The sequence below is a fragment of the Pinus tabuliformis genome, chromosome J (assembly GCF_031772625.1).
Source record: "Pinus tabuliformis cultivar Carrire ecotype Pingquan chromosome J, CPIR1, whole genome shotgun sequence".
Lineage (NCBI taxonomy): Eukaryota > Viridiplantae > Streptophyta > Pinopsida > Pinales > Pinaceae > Pinus > Pinus tabuliformis.
In genome coordinates, this window is record NC_142295.1 from 529,296,246 (window position 1) to 529,318,435 (window position 22,190).

The 22,190-nt window shown below is 39.5% G+C and overlaps 2 protein-coding genes across 3 annotated transcripts in view; both read left to right on the forward strand.

The window, feature by feature from the left end:
• Window positions 1-22,190, forward strand: part of LOC149228080 (anaphase-promoting complex subunit) — a 381,219-nt gene that overhangs the window by 265,899 nt on the left and 93,130 nt on the right. The gene's annotated exons all lie outside the window — the stretch shown is intronic.
• Window positions 3,723-4,315, forward strand: LOC149228081 (uncharacterized). Its single transcript, XM_089376862.1, has 2 exons — window positions 3,723-4,086; window positions 4,170-4,315. Exons 1-2 carry the CDS (start codon window positions 3,723-3,725, stop codon window positions 4,313-4,315), a joined length of 510 nt encoding a protein of 169 aa, XP_089232988.1.

Below are 22,190 nucleotides of genomic sequence, written 5' to 3' on the forward strand. Positions count from 1 at the left end.
GCCACACTAGGCTGATGTGGAGGCCTAGAAGGGCAATGTTGAGGCCTCATGTGCTAAGGATGAGAGTGAGGGCCTAAAAAATAATGAATAAGAGGGGGATGCCCTCCAAATGCTGCAAAACATCTCCAAACCCCAATTTGGGCTTTGTGGGCTCCAAATGGGTCTCATGGGTCTCCAAATGGCTCAAGATCAAGTTAATGCTCCATCAATGAGGGCTAGAAGATGACACATGCCCTCCCATATGTCCCTAGGAAACACCAAACCTCCTCTTGGCCCTGGAACAACTATCAAGTATCGGGTGCAATGTGTAGATGACTGGGCAACATGGTCCAAGTGCATCATCATCTTTGTATAAATGGGGCACGAACAAAAATGTTGTGGTGCTGAAGAAGCCCATGGTGTGGCAATCAATGCTCTGCATGGTTGGAGGCCCATGACTCTCAACGCTTACGCTACAAGTGCCATTATGACTGTCTGGTGGGCTTGGATCACGTATAGGGAGGCCAAAAACAAGATGGAAACCCACCTACAATCCTGTATAAGATTGAATGCATCTCCTCACCTTCAAGTACAATAATGCATTAGTGCAATTCATTAAATAAGCTTGCTATTCAGGGGCAAAAGTGGACACTTCATAGTGGCATGCCCTTCCAACTGGGCTTTGAGCATGTATTAGTGTTACCTTCTTGGGTAGGAGTGGTTAATGAAGGATCCTATTAGGTGGTTTCCCAGTGTGGAAAAAGTCCCGAAAAAATCGGGATTTATTCCTAAAAACGCGATTTTTTCAGCGAAAGGATTAAATCGGCCAATTTTTTGGCGATTTTTTCAGAAACGAAAAAATCGCGATTTTTTCGAATTACTCCCGATTAAATCGCGAGTCGATCCAAAAAATCGGCAGAACATTTTTTTGCTGATAAAAATGCCGCAAATGGTTTATAACTCGGAAAAGTTATTGCGATTTGGTTTTGTGGGTTTTTCATTGCGTTTGGAGAACTGAAGTCTGAGAGAACAAGGGTTTGTTTGCATCGTGCAACCGTGGAGAGGAGCCGGAGGAGAGGATCAGTTCTGGTTCCAAGTTCCAAGTTACAATTCAACTGTCAACACTCAACAGTGCCGGTAGCGTACGCCGTAAATCCTCATCCAATGTCAAATAATAAATATTTCCTGTTTAATATTTCATATTTATTGCTTTTAAGTTTTGATTTCTCAATTTTGTGGGTGGTCTCACCGTTCACGGTTCACCATAATATTTACCACAAACATTTCCTTGCGTTAATAACCCACCGATCTGTCGACTTCTAAGTTCTGCTCACGGTGCACCTGTGCGAAATTCGAATACCCTAAGGTTACCAAGTCTACTGTCTACCACAAAGATTTAATCATTTATGTCTCCACTTGTAGCCTGTAGGGTCTCGGCTCTCTCTTGAGTCTTTTGCATAAGTATAGAGTCTAGAGTCTAGAGTCTCTCTCTGTGTACAATACTACAATGATAATAGACTTGATAGCAATGAGCATCCATTTAACACTTAACAACGACCTGCACATTAGAGCCATGGAAAATATGAGCTGGCATTGGCATCAAAGAAAGCATCAAGCCTGCAAAAATTTATAAATGTATGCAAGAGTAAAAGGTTGTCTAACTGCTAAATATCCTCTAACTTTAGTGCACTTACTATGTTATTAAATAATCAAGTGCAGTCTTAAAATGTATACAGTATCTCCTTATTGAGAAGCAACCATGGCATCTTCAATTTTTCTTATGATAAAACCAAGGCTACTGCTTTTTTCTAAAGCTTTAACAGCAGCTCTATGCACATTTTTGTGGTCTTTAAGAAGTATATACGATTGCTGAACAGCCCAGCGTGCCTGGTTTGACATCTGCCATTAACAAACTATCAATCTTCAATGCAAAACAATAGAAAATATTCTTGTTCAAAAACTTGATGATTAGCCAGAAGTATGATCATGATGAACCTGCGAAAGAGACCATGGAGGTCGAAGAAGAGAAACAACAGCCTTGAATAAATTCTCATCACTTTCACCCAGGATAGTAGTGTTCACTGTTCACTGTTTATCTGTTTAGACTTTAATTAGACAGAACTGATCATGGCAATTAAATAACCAGTTTTGAACCCACAACTAATTGAAAAAGTACTAGAAGCCTGAAGGCTGAAATGGAAGTATTTAAAAAAAAAGTTAAAACACAGTTGGATTATTGTCAATGGGTTCAGTGACAGTACCACTTTCTTTGCATTATTTTCATTGCTAATTTGCTACTATTTTAATTTTTGATGGATCATTGCTAATTGAAGTTGTTTCAATTTTTTTTGTGCCCAGGTTTAAACTTTAAATTCCGGCTCAAAGTTTAAAACAAAATGCCGAGGATTTTGGATTCTATGTGGGAGTTTGGTGAGCTTGATGCTACACCCGAAACTGGGGGGGTCAATAGAATGTATTGGACTTGCAAGTTGTGTGGCAAGCATATGTCAGGAGGCATCAACAGATTAAAATTCCATTTGGGGCAAATTCCGGGGCAAAATGTTGAACTTTGCAAAAACACAACTCCAGAAATCATCCGACGGGCCATTCAATCATTGATGGATAAAGAGGAGGGAAAAGAGACCAGGGCAGCAATAACAAAACAACTTGTAGGGGGCTCAAGAGTGGGGGGAATTGAGAGTGGCAGTGCTTCTACAGCAGCATCACCTTCCTCACCCATGGGTACTCATCCTTCTATCTCATCTTTTTTTGTTCCTAGAACAACAACTGGTTCACAACCTGGGATCAGATCATCACTGAAAAAAAAGGAAAAGGCAGAAGCTGACAAGTTGGTCAGTAGGTGTCTTCTATGGAGTGATGTTCCTTTCAACATTGCCAAGACAAACCCATTCTACCAGCCTATGTTTGATGCTGTTGCTGTCGTTGGCCCGGGGTACAAAGCCCCCACCTTTGCAGAATTGAGAGGGCCTCTTCTTCAAGATGAAAAGACTGATTGCACTGCTAGATTGGCAGAGTTTAGGGCATCATGGGAGCACACTGGATGCACAGTCATGTCAGATGGTTGGACTGACCAGAAGGGTAGGACCCTTATTAACTTCTTGGTTAGTTGTCCCAAGGGGACAATGTTTATGAAATCTGTTGATGCATCTGACCACATTAAAGATGCACGTTTATTATGTGAGTTGTTGGACCTCTTCATTCAGGAAGTAGGCCCGAGCAATGTTGTCCAAGTCATAACGGACAACGCTGCAAATTATGTTGCCGCTGGCAAGATGCTTATGGAGAGGTATCCTAACTTGTTTTGGACACCTTGTGCTGCTCATTGCATTGACTTGATGTTGGAGGATATAGGTAAAATTCATACTGTGAGGGATATTGTTGAATCAGCTAAGAGCATAACAAAATTTATTTATATTCATTCATCTGTGCTTAGCTTGATGAGAAAATTCACCAACAACAAAGAGTTGGTGCGGCCTGCCATTACACGATTTGCCACTACTTTCATATCTCTTTAGTCTCTGTTGAATTCTATGTGGGAGTTGAAGAGCATGTTTCTCTTAGCGGATTGGCGTTCTTTATCTATTAGCCGCAAATCGGAGGGAGAGAGCATAGGCAGACTAGTTTCATATGATCAGAGCTTTTGGGCAGGAGTAGAGGAGGTGTGTGCCATTTCAGAACCTTTGGTAAAGGTTCTTCAGTTGGTTGATGGAGAGAAGCCCGTAATGGGCTACTTGTATGAGGCCATGGATAGGGCCAAAGAAGCCATCCGTGCTTATTATGCAGATAAGGGAGATGAGGGGTTAGAGAAACAACAGGTCATATGGAGAGTGATTGATCAGCGATGGAACAATACCCTCCATCGCCCCATTCATGCTGCAGGTGTCTACCTCAACCCTGCATTTTCTTATGCTTGTGGTTTCAGATTTGATGCTGAGGTGATGGATGGATTCTTCACTTGTGTCGAGAGGATGGTGTCATCTGAGCAAGAACGTGAGGAGATTTCTAAAGAAATGGAGGTCTATAGGGTGGGAGGTGGCACATTTGGTTTTAACATGGCTATTAAGAATAGGACGACCAAAATGCCAGGTAAGCTTCAGTTTGTTTCAAACTTTCAAGTTTAGAATTTCAATGTTTTTTTTTATGTTTCTCATTTTTCTTTTAACTTGTAGATGCTTGGTGGACAAGCTATGGTGCCAGAGTACCCCATCTCCAAAAGCTTGCCATTCGAGTGCTCAGCCAAACATGCAGTTCCTCTGGGTGTGAGCGCAATTGGAGTGTATTTGACAAAATACACTCCAAAAAGCGCAACAGGTAAAAACTAAAAAGATTTCAAATTAAATTTTTTGAATTTGTTTGATTAATTTTAATATTTAAATTTTCTAAGTACTAATTTACAATCTATGACCCTAATACAGATTGGAATCTCAACGCCTCAATGACATGGTATACGTCTACTACAATCTTCGATTGTGGGTGAGACAGCTTCAGAAACCTACTGATGTGGAAGCCATCTCAATGGACAATATTGATACCACCGCTGCATGGAGAGTCGAGACTGAGAGGCCAATCTTGGACACGATCCCGGATTGGTTAGGTGTGGATCTAGAGGATGTAGCAGTTGCAGAGGAGGGAGAGCCAAAGATAGAGGAGGAGGAGGCGGAGCAACATCAGGGTCAGGAGGCAGTAGCAGAGCTGGATGAGGATGCTGAGGAGGAGGTGACACCATCTAGGGTGGGCAGCAGCAGCGGCAGCTTAGCACAGAGGCCACCTCTTCCATCAACTTCTAGAGGACGATTGAGTCCATTTCCTTTTGTATCCCCAGGGGCAGGGTCTTCTTCCTCTAGAGGAAAAGGCAAAGCCATTCCCTATTCCCGTAGAAGGGGAAGAGGATCTCAGTGACTGATTAGTGATTACTTGATGACTTTTAGATGACTCATGATGTACATTTATTATATTTTTTGTTGATATTTTGACTCTTGAGAGTTGAGACTCAGACAGGACTCAAAATTCAGGAGTGGATTCACTATTTTGATATGTGATGTAGCACTAGACTTCATATACATATTATATATTAGCTTTCTTTACATGTTTATGTGGAAATGCATTTATTTGATGTTGTGGATACTCTAGATGTTAAAAAAAATTAAAAAAATGAATAATTTTGTGTTTTTTTAATTTTGCCGACTTTTTCGAAAAACTCCCGACTTTGTCGAGTTTTTCAACTTTTGGACCCTTGCCGAATTAATCCCGACTTCGACTTTTTCCACACTGGTTTCAACCTCTAATTGAATGACAGGTCCATGATACATCCATGAAATGGCAGGTGTCATATGAAATAATGATGGAATGGAGTAGGGGCAAAAAGGGAGGCTCCGAGCTACACGCCATGGTACAAGGGTAGCTATGGTGAAGGAGGCCCACACCTTGGGTGTGTGAATGTATGATGGAGCAATCGTGATACATGAGTTACCTTGACTTTTGTTTTTCCACCCTTCTTCATATGCTTTTTTCCTTTTATTGATTTTTATTCATTTTACTGCTTCGAGCACAAGGGAATGAGAGCATGATGTGTAAGATGTAGTAGTGATTACCCCCTTAAGGTGGGGCAGTTCGTTGCCCACCAAGGGTTGGGACATTCATGGGTTCCTTAATGATGAAAGGGGCATGTGGTCGCTTAGATTGTATAGGCACCGCTTGCTTGGGGCTCAAGCAGTCACCTTAATCCTTGCCTACTTCATTTTAGCTATCTCCCGACAACAGGCTATGGGGGTAGTCCATATGGAAATAAGATGAGAGACAAGTTGGGAACCAACCTATCTGGGAGACACAGTTGAGTTGCCTAGATACTTGGTTAATTTAAGCAAGACTTAAGGATTAGATTAAATTCAAATTTGAGACCAGTGCCTTATGGAGTCAAATTCTCGGTTATTTACAAATTAGATGCCAAGTAACTGGATGGACAACTTCTGCTCAGATGCATGTGTAAAGGATGTGAGTGATTAGTTAGCTTACTACTAGCAAGAGAGACGATATTATTCCAATGCTTAACTAAAGATACATTATTACATCGATACTCATTAGGCTCTTTATCAACTTGAACTTGAGATGAACAAATAAGGTACTCTAATATTTCTTAGAACCAGCATCAGAGATCCCTCTCACTAAAATAAGATTGTCAATACCTTAATGAGTTAATTAGATTTTAAATGAAGTTAAATGTGAAATTAAGGATTTGAATTATTAATTAAGTCAAAAATTAAGATAAAGTTAATTCATTGATCAAGTTAAATTAATTAATTAATTAAATTAATTTTAAAGTTTAAATTAATTAAATCTACAGCTTAGAAATTAGTTTCCTAATTATTTAGCTAAATTATTAGATTAATTGGTTAATTTAAAGTTAAATTAAACAAATTAATGAGTGAGTAAGTTTTAAAGTTAATTAATTAATTAAAATTTAAAATTATGTCGAAAGTTTACAAGTTATATTTGAAATTTATTTCATTTTAATTGAAATCTAAATCAAAGATCAAATTTAAGATTTATTCCTAAAGTTAAACCTAGAGAGTTAGTCGAATATATTAAAGGGCCACCTAAGGCTTTACGAAGGCCCAAGTTGTAGAGTATTAAATTAGATGGAGAAAATTATTTTGATTTTAATTGTTTCGCAGGTTGTCGCTCATGGGATTTTGCTTACGGCTGAGGAGATAACACCTAGAAAGTACTCACAACTCCTTAAGAGAATTTGATCTTGCAGTCAAGAGATATGGTAGGAATTTAATTCAACGTTGAAGGCTTTCACATTTCTTCTAGATCAAAACGGATAATCTATCTAAAGAATTCCACTCGAGCTGCAGAGAACACCCAAGGAAATTTGTATAGATGATGAGGATCTTTCAAAACTTGCAGTCAGGAAAAACAACGTCTAGAAATGAAGGCGACCCTCAGGGATGTTGGAAAATGTAACTAGGTTTGGTTTTCATTCAATGTATTTGAGTCATCTTGTAATGTACTTGTCTAAAGAATAAAGAAAATAATTTTTATTATTATTATTTTGACTTATTAAAGCATGGGTTTCATGCTTGAGTCACCATGCTTTAGGTCAAGGTCCCCATTGAAGACTTGTAGTATTTATTTTGAGTCAATAGAGTCATTATACTTGTAAAGAGATCCTTCTTGGGCTTTTGAATCATGTAAAAAGGTTTAGTATTTAGTCAAATATAATTTATGTATCCTCCACATCAAGTTGGCCTAGAAGAGATCAAGTCGGCCTAAAGACATCAATTCAACCTCCCTTGAAGCCTATAAATAGAAACAAGTCGAATTCATTTGGAACATCTCATCTAAAGCAAGTTCGATATCTCTAAGGAAGCCAGAGAGGTGCGAAGTGTGTCTAAGGAGGCCAAAGGAAGTGCAAGTTGGGTGGAGTCTACGGAGAAGAAGAAAAACAAAATTTTGGTGCCTCTCTCTCTTTGTTTCGTGCCCTAGTTTGGGAGATCGAAGGCTTCCAAGTTTTGCTGATGCTAGAAGCTACTACATAGTCAAAGTTGCTGGAAGAGAGGTCGAAGATCTGGAAGGATGACTTGGTGTGGAGGGAAGGTTTGGTCTTTGTCTAGGGTGAAGAGTCTCAAAGAATACTATTGAAAGGAAGAAAATTTTGACTGGGTTTTCCGCTCGAGGGTGGTTTTGCCCTGGCATAGTGCCTATATCTAGTGTTCATTGTTATGTGCTTTCGATTTGGTAATTGCTTGATGAACTAAAAGAAATAAGATATAAATAAAGCCTAATAAGAAGTCAAGAACATCATAAATAATTATCAAGTATAAGAAATGTTTATGCCTTTCTGATTTTCTATCATGGTATCAAAGCTTTGGTGAAGAAAGAAGAAAAAGGAAGTCTCAAGTACTTGATCAAGGAACCATGCAAAAGGATTATCTCAGTGAAAGAGTCTACTATATTCAAGGAAGATGTCTAACACAATCAAGAGAGAACAAACTTGAAGGAGCCTCAAATTATAGATCTTGGAAAAATAGGATTGACCTCATCCTTGAAAAGAACAAAGTACTTGACTTGGTCAAAGGAAAAGTTAAGAAGCCTATAGATGACTCCAGTGATGCTGACAAAGTAAAATTCAGAGAATTAGAATTGGTGGCCATGAGTCTAATGGTAGAAGGAATAAAAGACAATCTTGTCCCATTTATAGCCAACATCAATCATGCTCAGGAAATGAAGCGTTGTCAAAGTTATTCACTATTAAGAACATTGGTCAAGTGGCAAGCTTGAAGAATGAACTAAGGACCACAAAGATGACTAAAGAAGATATAGTGGCCTCCTTCTTTGTGAAGATAGCAAGAATCAGAGATGATCTTTTGGCCATTGATGAAATTGTTCTAGACAAAGAACTCGTGATCACTGCTCTATTAGGATTGCCACCTACTTGGGGTGCATTTGCTGCAGGACTTAACAGTTGGAAGGAAGCTCCTACCTTTGAAGAACTATGGTCTGACCGTAGTCAAGAAGAATTGAGGATCTCTCTAGTTGCCAATCTTGAAGAAGTATCTAATGCCTACACTGCTCAATACAAAGGAAAGAAATCGAAAGGACCAAGGAAGAAAGTAGACATGTCCAAAGTAGAATGCTATCAATGTCATAAGAAGGGTCACTACATGAGTGATTGTCCCGACAATCTAAAGAATAAGAAGATAGATAGAGATCATGCTAACATTGCTGAAGAAGAAGATCCAAGGAAAGTCAAACCTGAAGAATCTGATGTAAGGGACCTAAACTATTAAGTCCTTTGCTTCTAGTCCTATATATTCTATTTTGTATTTTTGATGTTTTAGAATTTACTTTAACATGATTTTGGAAAAAGGCATTCTTTGTTTTTGTAAGTTTGTAGGTATCCCTCAAGCTTTGGAGGGAGCCCCCAACAACTTCCAAAGATAAGTATCTCATTTCCTTTCAGTTTTTGGTTTCATGTACTCATTTAGTTTTGATTATATTAATACTAATCATCATTCTCCCTCTACTATCTTGATTAGGAAAATATTTGCTATATTCTCAAGGAGTATGAAAGAGGACCTCTCAAGACAAGGTTTGTCAAGGAACAAAGGTATGCTTTAAAACATTTATTTCTTTATAATAAATGTTTATTCATTTGACAATCTATTATTCACATTGTTGTGTCTAGCTATAGTGAATCATATTGATTCTTATTTTGGGTGATTCATCTCTTGATAAATCTACCCCACTCCTATTCTTCACTGATTTTATAGAACCCTAGATAGGTCTTAAGGGTATGATTATGGTAATGGTTGAAACTCTAAACCAGTGTTGATAATATTGGTATCGGCAAAATATCGGCGAGGGTCCAGAAAACTTCTTATCGGCAATATCGGCGAAAATATCGACAAATATTGGCAAGCATAAAAAATGCATAATATGTTCATTTTTTCTTCTTCAGATTTTTAAACATATAAAGCAATAACAACATGAAATAAACATATTGGCACATAAATATGAAGAAAACACCGATATATATGATGTCAAATAGAAATGATACATCAAAGGCGATACCAAATCCTGTTGATCCCTGATAATTGTCCAATCAAGGACTCAAATGTGGAGAACCAATACAAAATAACATCACAAATATAAAAGTATCTCATCATCATGAGTTATATGTAGCAAACCAAATAAAACTAACATCTATCTAACTGAAATCAATGCCCTCTCCCCTTTCTACAGGAAAACATGATGGATAGAAGGCCCGAGCCCTGCCCTTGCACTTAATGTCACATAATGAGTGCTAGGTATGGAGTTGTGCTCTCCTATATCTATATTAGATGGTGTTGATGTTGATGCTCCCACAATCTCCTCCGCCTCCTCCTCTGACGCTTGCTCCTCCTCCTCTTGCTGCCCCTGTTCTAATGGATCATTTGGCTCTAACCATGAAGGTGACTCCTCCAAGATGGCTCCTCAGACTCCACCTTCCACTGACACAATACATCAATATTGTTCAAGGAAATGACATCTGGATTCATTGGTGCTTCTATTTGCTTCACTCGAAGTCAGATATTGTAATGCACACACACTAAATCATTGAGGTGTGCAAACTCCAACCTGTAAGAGTGTCAAAAAAATTAATGAGTCTTGAGTCTTGACACTTGAAGGTCATAAATTAAAAATTAAAAATTACAATAAGTGTAATTGGTCAACTGAAGGCTGGAGCTCAAAGTTATACCTGTTGCGCTTTTTTGCATGTATTTTCTCAAATACACTCCAATTGTGCTCACACCCTGAAGAGCTACATGTGCCCTTGCACCATAGCTTCACCACCAAATAAAAAATTCAAAAACTTAAAACATAATTAAACTTTCAAATAAAAGTTACATAATTGAATTTTAAAAATCTAGAATTATAAGTAAGAAAATTCTAAATTGAAAATTCTAATTTGTAATGAGTGACGAGTTGTCACTTACGTGGTATGAAGAGGGTCCTTTCCCTAATAGCATCATCAAAGCCAAATAGGCCAACCCAATCCCGATAAAACTGTATCTTGCGATTGATTTTGCTACGAAGCTCAGGATTAGGTACCATCCTATGAATACAGAAATGGAGTCTTAAGGATGCAAAATGAAACGTAACCTCTAGGATCATTCACTCATTCATTATCCTTGAATAATACATGCAAAATTTCCAATAGCTTCAATGTTCTAATAAAATGTCATTAATTAAGGCACATTAATGACCATAAGACAATATTCCATGCATTAGACATTCACTAAATCAGAAATATAGCATTAAATAGCACTTACAAATCATGAAGAATATATCCATCCACAAGAATGCCAAAGAGAAAGCTCCAAGAGAGATAGCGAAAATTTCCAAACATCAAAATCGTCCAAATTCATGCTCTAATTGCAGGTCTGAAATTCTCTAATGAGAGATCAAAATCCCAATTGTGATTGATAGAATGGGGCTAGGCCTCATCTATTTTTACATGATCTAAGAATTCAAAATGAAAAGAAAATACCCCTCCAATACCTAAAATGTCTAGTAACCCACCCATGGTTACAAGCCAACCATGATAGCTCGTAAAACAAATTGAATAAGTCTTCTTAGGGCTGCGCTAGGCTGACCTAGAGGCCTAGAAGGGCATCGTTGAGACCTCATGTGCTAAGGATGAGAGTGAGGGCCCCAAAAATAATGAATATGAGGGGGCGCCCTCCAAATGCTGCAAAACATCTTGACACTCCAATTTGGGTTTGTGGGCTCCAAATGGGTCTCATGGGTCTCTAAATGGCTCAAGATCAAGGTGATGCTCCATCAATGAGGGCTAGAAGATGACACATGCCCTCCCATGTGCCCCTAAGACAGGAAAAACCTCCTCTGGGCCCTGAATCAACTGCCAAGTGTCGGGTGCAATGTGTAGCCGTCTGGGCAACGTGGTCTAAGTGCATCATCATCTCTGTATAACTGTGGCACGAAGCATGTGGTGGTGCTGAAGAGGCCCATGGTGTGGAAATCAATGCATTTTATGGTTGGAGGTCCACGACTCTCAAAGCTCACCCTACAAGTGCCATTATGACCCTCTGGAGGGTTTGGATCTCTTATTGGGAGGCCAAATCCAAGATGGAAACCCACCTGCAATCCTGTATAAGATCCAATGCGTCTCCTCACTTTCTAGTACAATAATCCATTAGTGTAATTGAGTAAATAAGCTTGCTAATCAGGGGCAAAAGTGGACACTTCATAGTGGCATGCCCTTCCAAATGGGCTTTGAACATGTATATATTGCATATCATCAGCCAGTGATGGATGTCAGGGGTTGCGTGTTGCATGGCCGTGTTATGAATAAAAATAATATAAATTATATAAATAATAATAATCATAAATAATGATTAAATTAAACAATAATAAGTTATTGAAGAGGCATTTCTCTGAGGACATGACTGTTTATGAAGGGGCACTTGCCGAGGTATATAAGCAGACCCTCATTTATAAACATTTCATCTCATATATTTATAAGTGAGTCGAAATGAGAAAAAGTCCTCTTATATTTATACACAACGTTGGTGGGTGAATAGATGCGACTGTTGGGCTTCTGAGCCTACATGGGTTGTAGGTCGGCTTGATAATAATTCCATAATCAAAATAAATTCATATCTCCATGAATACTTATCGGAATTGGATCATCTTTATATCAATCCTACACCTCTCGACGAGAGGAATCTAATAAAAATATTATCAGTCATGAATAAGGTGACCCACATGAAGTTTTGCCCTGGTTGCCAATTTTAACAAGTAGCCACGAAAGCGGGCATGGAAACAAGAATACAAGCCTAACCCACTCTTTCCGTGAAATCTCCCCACCAATCCATGCCAAAAAGTGTCCATGACAAGTAAGGAAAATTACTCAATTATGCCCAATGAAAAGCCATACCTTTGGGGTCGAGAGGCCGACCTTCAAACATACATTCATGGAAAGTGGAGAAGGGACCGCATGCTTGGCTCAGGTGGCCGAGACGATGGTACTTTGAGCTATTTGGTGGCTGTAGGTTCAGGACCATCTAGGATAAAAATTTTCTCCTATATACACTAGCCACAAGTGGTGGGTAACATTTGGCTCCAACTAGGATGTGAGCTCTTGGGAAAGTGCACAAAGCTACTCGAACGGGAGGTCATGAGAATGCCAACAATCTCTTTGTACTGCAGGCATGTTACCTGCACATATCAAAGACCAAGAACATGGGGAAACATGTTTTTGTGGTGTCTTATGATCACCCATGCTTAGTATTAGGCCGTAAAAAACAACAGGAAAGTAAAAATATGCAAATTTATTCTACATGCAGCAAATCTGCCATTAGAAATATCATATGATGTTAGTTCTAATGATAAAATCAACATGCAATGCACCCTACCCTAACATGCATATAATACAATGTCAAGTATCAAGGAAATGGGTGATACGACTTAACTTGACTGGTTGCAACCAAAGTTCGTCATTGAGTTTGGCAATGTAGTAATAATCCTCCCCAACTTTCCCATGAATCTAGATGGGCATTGGATTTTTATCTACCAAGACCACATCCCCAACCTTGTATTCCCTTTTAGGCTTCCACTTTTTGTTTGATTTGTGATTTGGTTGCTTGAGAATATGGACTTCTTATGAAGGGAGAATGGGAGAAGGCTTCTCAATCTCATGTCTCTTGCAGTATGGGATTGGTCCTGGCTTGACCACATGAGTAAAATATGTAGGCTCTTTATAAAGAATGAAGGGGGTTCCATCAGATTGCGGGATAGTGGCATATGACAAGTCCATTTGGAGATGACCTCCAACAATGGCTCCCCACTTCCTTGATAGTAGCATCCCCCATACATCAAGGATATCTATGACCACAACGTCCATAAGTAATGATATATCGGGGTTCATAGCCAAAGAAACCTTAAGATCTTTTATGAGGCCTTCTACTTCTACAGGCTTGGAGTTGAAACCACACACCTTTTTACATTGTTGAGTGATGTTAAGAACTAATTGCTTCATGACTTTTAGTGGCATGATATTCGCGGAAGCCCCTGAATCTAACATGCAGATATGTAATAAAAGGTCATTTATGGCTAAGGTAAGCATGAGTGGCTCATGTCTTGGGTTTATGTCTCGAAGGTGAATGTTTTGCAAGTCTTCGGGTAATTTATTATCTTCAAAACCCAGGGATTCCTTGATTTGCCATTTTTTTCGGGGAGGTTTCGCAATTTCCTTTAATGGAACTGGCACAATCATTTTCCCTATAGTAGTCTCTAGATCAATGTCAAGTTCGACCTCTTTGCCCTTGTCTCTTTTCTTGATGGTCTCTTTCTTTTGAGGATCCTTTTTGGGGTTGGCTTTCTTCGAAGGATACTTCTTAGGGGGATCTTTAGGGAGAGGTTCTTTAGGAGGGACCTGCTTAGGAATTGAGTCGTCTTTGTTGGGTTCCTTGGAGGTTGTGGGGTCTTTATTGTTGTCTTTTTGTGAATATTGGACCCCCTTGAATCTCCCACTATCATCAACATTAAGGATTGGCTCTTCTTTTCCTTTGATAATGAGCTCACTAATGGGGGAATGAATATATGAACCGCCTAGCAAAATGTTGAAGGCCTCAGATTCTACAAGGTTAGCTTTCTCTTCTACTTTTTCGTCATCACTATCATCCTCATCACTTTGCTCATCTTCAGAAGATGAATCTTGCCCAACAACATTTGTTGGAAGCAAAGTGTTGGGGACTTGAGATGAGCCTGGCTTGTCCTCTTCATTTTGCTTCTTGGGAAAAGGCTTCCCTTTTGGGATATAGCTAAACTTTTGTGCCTTTTCCAAACAAGTGAGCTTGTTCATGTAGAGCCTATCTCGTGAGTTTATTTCTTCGCTGAGCTTTTCCATTTTCTTGAGAAGTACTAGAAGGGTTTCTTTGTGTTGATCTTTGGATTTTTCCTTCTTGACCTCCGCTTTAGCCTTGGGGTGGTCATTAGCATCCATTTTGGAAATTCATAAGTTTTCCTCGACTTCCATTGCCATCTCTTTAGGCTTAGCCAAGGTTGAAGATTTCTTGTCCCTTAATGAATAGGTCAGGTGGCCACCCACAACTTTGATGAATTTGTCGAGAATGTTAGCATTAGGGTATTTCAAATGGTTGGGGATATCCCTAACTACCCTATCAAATTTTTGGATGAATTCCCGGATGTGTTCCCTTCCCCTACTTATTTGATAGAACTTCTCAATGGTATAGGTTCCTTGTGCATTACATGACCACATTTTCATGAACATGTCCTCAAATTGGTCAGAGTCATTTATGCATGCAGGGGGAAGACTAAGGTACCATTCCCTTGCTTGTCCTTAAATGGACAAAGCAAAAAACATCATGAGCCTAGCTTCATCAAATATCAACCTAAGAGACATATTCTAGTAGAATTCTTCAACAAAGTCACAGACACTTATGGTAGCATAGCCTTTGAACTTGGGCAACCAGTTATTGTATTTCTTAGGTAAGGTTTAGGGTTATCACTCAATTTCAAAGGGGCAAAGACACTAACCAAATGCCATTCACTTTTCGTCATTTTGGGTTGGTCTTGTTTTGGATCAGTGCTAGAACCTAAGTTGCAGGAAACGTGGCCCTAGGGGTCGTTTCCTCCTGGGAAACGAAACGAAACCCGGAAACGCGTACCGTACGGCCTGGAAACGCGTTTCCGGCCGTACTGCCACGTTTCCCGAAACGGAAACGTGGCAGTACGGCCGGAAACGCGTTTCCAGGCCGTACGAGCCACGTTTCCCCAAATTTATGTGTTGTTTTTTAATTTTTTTTTTTTTTTAATTTGTTTTTAATTTTTTTTTAGGTTTCCGGGATGTTCTAGAAACCTATTCTAAAGTTATAAAAGAGCAGTTTGTCTCATTCTCTCATCACACTATTCAGCAAGTCGTTTCTCTTGGAGATTGGCAGTTGTTTCAGCTAGGGTGTTTTGAGCAGTGAGCAAAGTAGATTTCAGCAGCAGGAGAAAGAGATTTCAGCAGCAAGAGAAAGAGATTTCAGCAGGAGATTTCAGTAGCAGCAGATTTGGCTCAACTACAACCATATTTCTCTTCTCTTTTCTGGCATTTCGGGGTAGTCTCAGCCACAGATAATTAATTTGGGTAAGCCACATTCATTTTTTTAGTTTTTTCTTACTATTTCTTCAATTTTTCTAGGGTTTAGGCAGCCAAAAATATGAAAAACGTTTTTTATTGATAGATTTGTTTTTTAAATTTATTTTTGCAGCAGATTTGGCTCAGCTACAGCCATATTTCTCCTCTTTTCTGGCATTTTAGGGTAGATTCAGCCACAGAAAATTAATTTGGGTAAGCCACATTCATTTCTTAGTTTTTTTCTTACTATTTCTTTAATTTTTCTAGGGTTTATACAACCAAAAATATGAAAAACGTTTTTATTATTTACAGATTTGTTTTTTTAATTTATTTTTGCAGCAATGGCTTCCAGCCAAAGTGCAGCTGCAAGTTCAATCCCTAGGGCCAACCCAAGGGCTGAATATTATCCTCTTTGGAGGCATGTGACGAAGCTTCAAAGATGTGGAGGTGGTGGCTCATGGGAATGGTGATGCAATCTTTGCAATAATACGTACAAGGGCTCCTACCCAAGAGTGAAGGCGCATCTATTGCATGGAGGAGGACAAGGGATTTCAGGTTGCACAAAAACATCAGATCCGTTGGCAAGGAGGGCATATCAAAGAGAGCAAGATGAGGCAGATGGTACTAAGAGAAGGCATGATGAGCTTACTCAAGCTCCATCTAACATTGAGCCAAGGATTGTAGTTGAAGCAAGAAAGAGGAGAGCTGGTCACACTCAACAACATGAACAACCAGCACCCAAAAATACCAGAGGCCCAGGGGCATCCCCTTCAGTTCAGGATAGCAGAATTGCTAGATTGGTGAATGTGCAAGGAAGAGAAGAAACTGATTCCAGAGTGGCTAGGTGCATTTATGCATGTGGTATCCCATTCAATGTTGTTCGCTCTCCTTACTGGCAAGATATGATAAGGGCAGTTAACAAAGCTCCTCAAGGGTACAAGGGGCCCAACTATGAGAAAGTTAGAACCCAGCTTCTCAAAAATGAGAAGGACCTTGTGGAGGACATTTTAGCTCCAATTCGTTCTTCCTGGAGTAGCTCTGGGGTTACAATAGTCTCAGATGGTTGGACAGATATGAGGCGCAGACCATTGATAAATATCATTGCCACTTCCCCCAAAGGAGCAATGTTTATCAAGGCAGAAGACTGCTCAGGAGAGGTGAAAGATGCACAATACATTGCTGATGTTATTATAAAAGCTATTGAACAAATAGGGCCTAACAAGGTGGTGCAAGTTATCACGGATAATGCACCGGTTTGCAAAGCTGCAGGTTTAATTATTGAGGGGAGGTATGACCACATCTTTTGGACACCATGCATTGTCCATAATCTGAATCTGATCTTAGAGGAGATCGACAACAAAGTTTCCTGGATAAAGGAACTCACAGGGGAAGCAAGGGAGATTATCAAATTCATCACCAACCACCACCAGTCTCCGGCCATATTTCGAGAGTACTCCAAATTGGAGTTGTTAAAAGTTGCTGAGACAAGATATGCCTCAAACTTCGTGATGTTGCGCCGCCTTGTTGAGGTTAAGCATGCATTAGTTTCTATGGTGGTGAGTCAACTTTGGATTGAGTGGAGACAAGCAGATTCAGAGCGGGGATCTATGGTGTGTAGATTGTGCCTTGATGAGGATTGGTGGAGCAAGGTAGATTTCTTGCTAAAGTTCACAACCCCTGCATTTGAGCTTCTCCGGAGTGCTGACATTGACGAACCTTTCTTGGGAGAGGTATATGATGGCATGGATTCCATGGTTGAGAAAACTATGGAAATCATTTCGCAGGAGTCTCCACAACTTTTGTTTGTTGATGATCATTTTGCTGGTTTGATCAAGAAAATCATTGTTGATAGGTGGAACAATTTCAATACACCATTGCACACTTTAGCACATGCTTTGAACCCCAAATTTTATGATGAGGAGCTTATTGCTAAAAGCAATGGGAAGAGGAAGGCATCCCATAAGGATAGAGAGGTGGCTACTGGGGTGAAAAAAGCCCTTATGAGAATGTTTCCTTCTCATCTACATAGGGAGGTAAAGGAGGAATTTGCCAGTTTTGCTGCAGGAATAGATGATTATGTAGATATATCAGCTTTGGAGGAGAGAAGCACCATGAATCCAGTTAGGTGGTGGATTTGTCATGGAGCAAATGGTGTACATTTGCAAAACCTTGCCATTCGTATTCTTTCACAAGTGGCAAGCTCTTCATCAGCAGAAAGGAATTGGAGCACTTATGGTTTTATTCATTCTGTGAAGCGCAATAGGTTGGGCTCACAGAAAGCAGAGGATCTTGTTTATGTGCACTCCAACCTTCGCCTTGCATCTCGTAGGGGTCCAGAATACAATAGTGGTCCTTCTAAAGAATGGGATGTGGATGCAGAAAATCCTGATTTGGATCTCTCTCTTGCTGCCCTGAATATTGAGGCCGAATCTGATAGTGGAATTGGTGCATCATCTTCTTCAGCACTACCATCCACTGTTGAGCATTGTGCTGCTTCTATTTTTGATGAGGATTGTTATGATGAGGATTAGTCTTTTGTGACTTGTCTCTATAGTTCTTGCAGCCTTATAGTCTTTATTGTACTTGCAACCTCATATACTAATATAAATAAAGGCTGATTTTGGATTTTCCTATATTTTTATTTTCATTATGTGATCATTCATGACTCATGAGTAAATGTGATGTAAATTTGATCTTAATGTTTAAATGTAATAAATTATAATCATATAATGTAAATGTATCATTCATGCTTTATGATTGCACATATATATAATAATAATTTTTAAATATTTTTAATATATATATATATATATATATATTATTATATATATTCGCGTTTCCCCGTTTCCAAAATTTGGGGAGGTCGCGTTTCGTTTCGCTTCCCGTTTCGGAAACTCGTTTCCGTTTCCCCGTTTCGTGCAACTTAGGCTAGAACTAGTTTCCATCTTTGGGGTAGGATCATTGACCTTTTCAAATTCAGAGAGAAGGGCGGTTCTAACAGGTGATGGAGTTTGTTTTCCCTTTCTTGGAGTGACCTTAGTTAGAGGATGATTGTTGTCACCTTCGAGCAAACTAGGGATTTTGACAATGAATGGAGTTGCCAGAGGAATATTGAATTGTCGTTAATGAATCAATTCCTTAATGATTCACAAGGGAGGTAAACCTGCTTCCTACTGCTCAAACTAGCAGGGGTCCTAGGATGGGATCCTATAGAGCAACTACCAGGCTGAGGGCAACAGTGGAGTGATAGCCCACTATCACCTCAACTAAGGCTCCCTGTTCTTTACGGACTTTCACCAATGGGAGGAGTCTTGGTATGTGACCAATAACTAGTATAGATATAGTCAATGATAAGATACAAAAGTGATTCCTAAGTCTATTGACAAGAGAGACTCATTTAAATGGGTTGCTTTCTTTAGAAGCAAGGTGATGGGCTCTCTAGGAAGGGCTAAGAGGGCTTTTGAGGATAGGGTTTGGGAGTATGCTTTGTTAAGGAAGCCCTTAGTCTCAAAAGGCCTTATGAATACTTGGATTCTAAGTGATATTTGTGGAATTGGAGTCAACAAGTTGCGAGACAACCAAAGGTCAAGTGGACATGAAATTAGGTCGAGATTATCGAGTTGATCAGTCAAGGATGTACTTGGCCTAATGGGAAAGGAAGAGGACCAACGAAAGAATCTTGCTTTGATGATTTAGTGCTATGATCCCAATGAGCTTACTAGTGATTGGGAAACCAAGGTCAAGAATTGATTTTCGAGCTAGGGCTTGAAATATCTCAAGATCCCACCGTTGGAATCTCATGAAGTTTGGAAGGCTTCTAGAGGGCACACCAATGCAGTTGTGGGCAAGAGATCGAATTCTTTTGATGGCTAAATCGTGAGAAAAGTGATGCCCTAAGTGACATGTGGATGCTAGACCTAGAAAAAGAGGGGAAGGTGAGAGGAATTCTCTTTGACAATGATCATCTATGGAAGGATCAGAGCCTAATCCTTTGGGGAAGATGGAGTCAAGATCATATTTTTGATTTAGAGGAACTACACTCAATCAAGGAGCATCCTAGACAACTTCGCATTGCAATTAGGGCATGATTGCAACCACTAGAAGAATTTATACTTCAATTTGCAATAGTTGATGACTTATCAAGATATGTTCAATATAAACAATCTCTAGGAACATTCACCCTTGCACACATGATACATGAGATGATGCAACACTAAAAAAGACTAAATTTCCACAATTTCACATAAGAAAAGCAGTAAATTTCAGATCTAGTATAATGAAAATCCCATCAACATCAATGCATTAAATAAATAACAAGAATATACATGAAAAGATTACTTACATGTGCAAAGAGTATATCCAATCACCAAAATAATGCTAATAATGACGCTCCAAGACAAGAGAGAGATATCCAAATATCAAAATTCATTATTTACATGCACAATCCTCCTCCAAAAGGGATAGCGAAAATCTCACAAGAGATAAGAACCTAATCCAAGTGATGATGATGAATTGAATAATCTCACTTCTATTTATACACTCTCTAATGAATTTGATTTAGCTAAATTGGCCTAATTGAGCCCCTAAAATAAAATAATGTGCATAATAACAATACTTTTGGTGACAAGCCCACCAAATAGCTCAATAACACAAGAATAAGCCTCTCAAGAGGGTTGAATCATTAATAAACGGAGTCATTGGGCCTTTGAGGAGGCCCAGTGAAGTCCAAAGGGTGCCATGATGTAGGAATGGACTCCAAACATAGTGGACAAGGGTTTGGACCCTTGGTTTCCAAGCAAGAACTTATGGTGCTCCCAAGTGGGTGTGGGGGCACAAGGACATCCTCATGGGTCTCCAAGTGGATCAAAAATGTACGTAGGCCATCTGTAAGGGCTAGGATGATGATATAAGCTCTGCCTTTGCAGTGGGAAACATCCTTTGGACCCTGAAACATTTGCCAAGTGTATAGTGCAAGTGTGGAGCCGATTGGGCATGGTGAACCAAGTGCATTATCCTCATCTGAAAAGGTGGAACACGAGCAATCAATGAGTGGTGTTGGGGATCCATGAGGTACGCTTTCTTATGGTGGAGGCCCATGGCTCTCAACACTCAACCTACAAGTGTCCATGTGGCCCTCTCGAGGGCGAAGACCCTGTATAGGGAGACCAAGCCCCAAATGGAAACCACCCCTCAATCTTGCATAAGATCCCCTTTCCCTCCAATACCACAAATCATTAAAGCAATAAAGTAAAAGAGCTTGCGACTCACGGGATCGATGGGGCACTTATTGGTGGCATGCACTTGCATAGTGGGCTTTGGTATGTACAAGTGTCTCCAAGGTCAATAAGGTGTTAATGAAGGTCCCTATTAGGTGATTTCAACCTCTAAAGGGGGTGACATGTCCATGGTACATCTCACATATGGTGGGTGGTAGATGATATAATAATGGAGCGGATTGGGGATCACAGGAAACATCTAAACCACATGTCATGATATCAAGGTAGCTATAATAGAGGAAGTCCACAATTGGGTATATGAGTAAAGGGCGAGAAAATTGTGGTACATAAGTTACCTCGACCTTTGTTTTTCCACCTTTCTTCATATGCCTTTTGCCTTTGACTGATTTTTCTTCATAATTGCTCGGGAATCTAGGGGATGAGAGCATGATGTGTAATATGTAGTAGTGGATACCCCCTTAAGGTATATCTATCAAAGAAGAAGTCCACATTTAAAGCATTTTTGGGATCCTCGCTCAAATCATCATCTCAAGGAAGGATACCTCAAAAGACCCTAACTCTACTTGAATTGAAGAAATCATCAAATCAAAGTATCTTGAAGTATACTCATCCAAGAGAAGCAAGAAGAAAGGAGTTGTTGGCATCATCAAAGGACTCAAGGTGATCCCCCTCTCTTTGAAGTCTAGGATCACCTGTGGAGAAGAACCATCTTCATCAAGAAAGAAGTTTTCTATTACCTATTTCATCATCAAATTCAAGAAGGCAACAGGTTGAAGGAGCATCTTCACAGGTAAGAACATCTATGTCTACATCTGAATTTGTCAAAATGTCTTTTTGCAAGGAGAGCAAGAAATTGGTTGGGGCTTCAAACTTTCTTGCATGGAAGAAAAGGACAGATCTAAACCTCATAGAAAATGAGGTCATGGAACATGTTAAGGGCGCAATCACCAAACCTCCAAAGGAAGATGCTCAAGCACTTGCAAGGTATATGAAAGGGGAAATAAGGGCTTAAAGGATTCTCATAGAATCCATCAAGGATCCCCTCATTCCCTATGTATCTAAACTTGAAACATCAAAAGAAATATATGACAAACTTGTAGAGTTGTTTTCCGTAAGCACTGCAGGAGAAGTAATCTCATTAAGACAAGAACTCTACAAGATGAAGATATCAAAAGAAAGAATAGCCTCATACTTTATGAGGATATCTGAAATAAGGGACCAACTACAAGATCTGGGAGAAATAATGTGTGACCAAAAGATACTACCATAGTACTAAATGCACTATCAAAGGAATGGGGTAA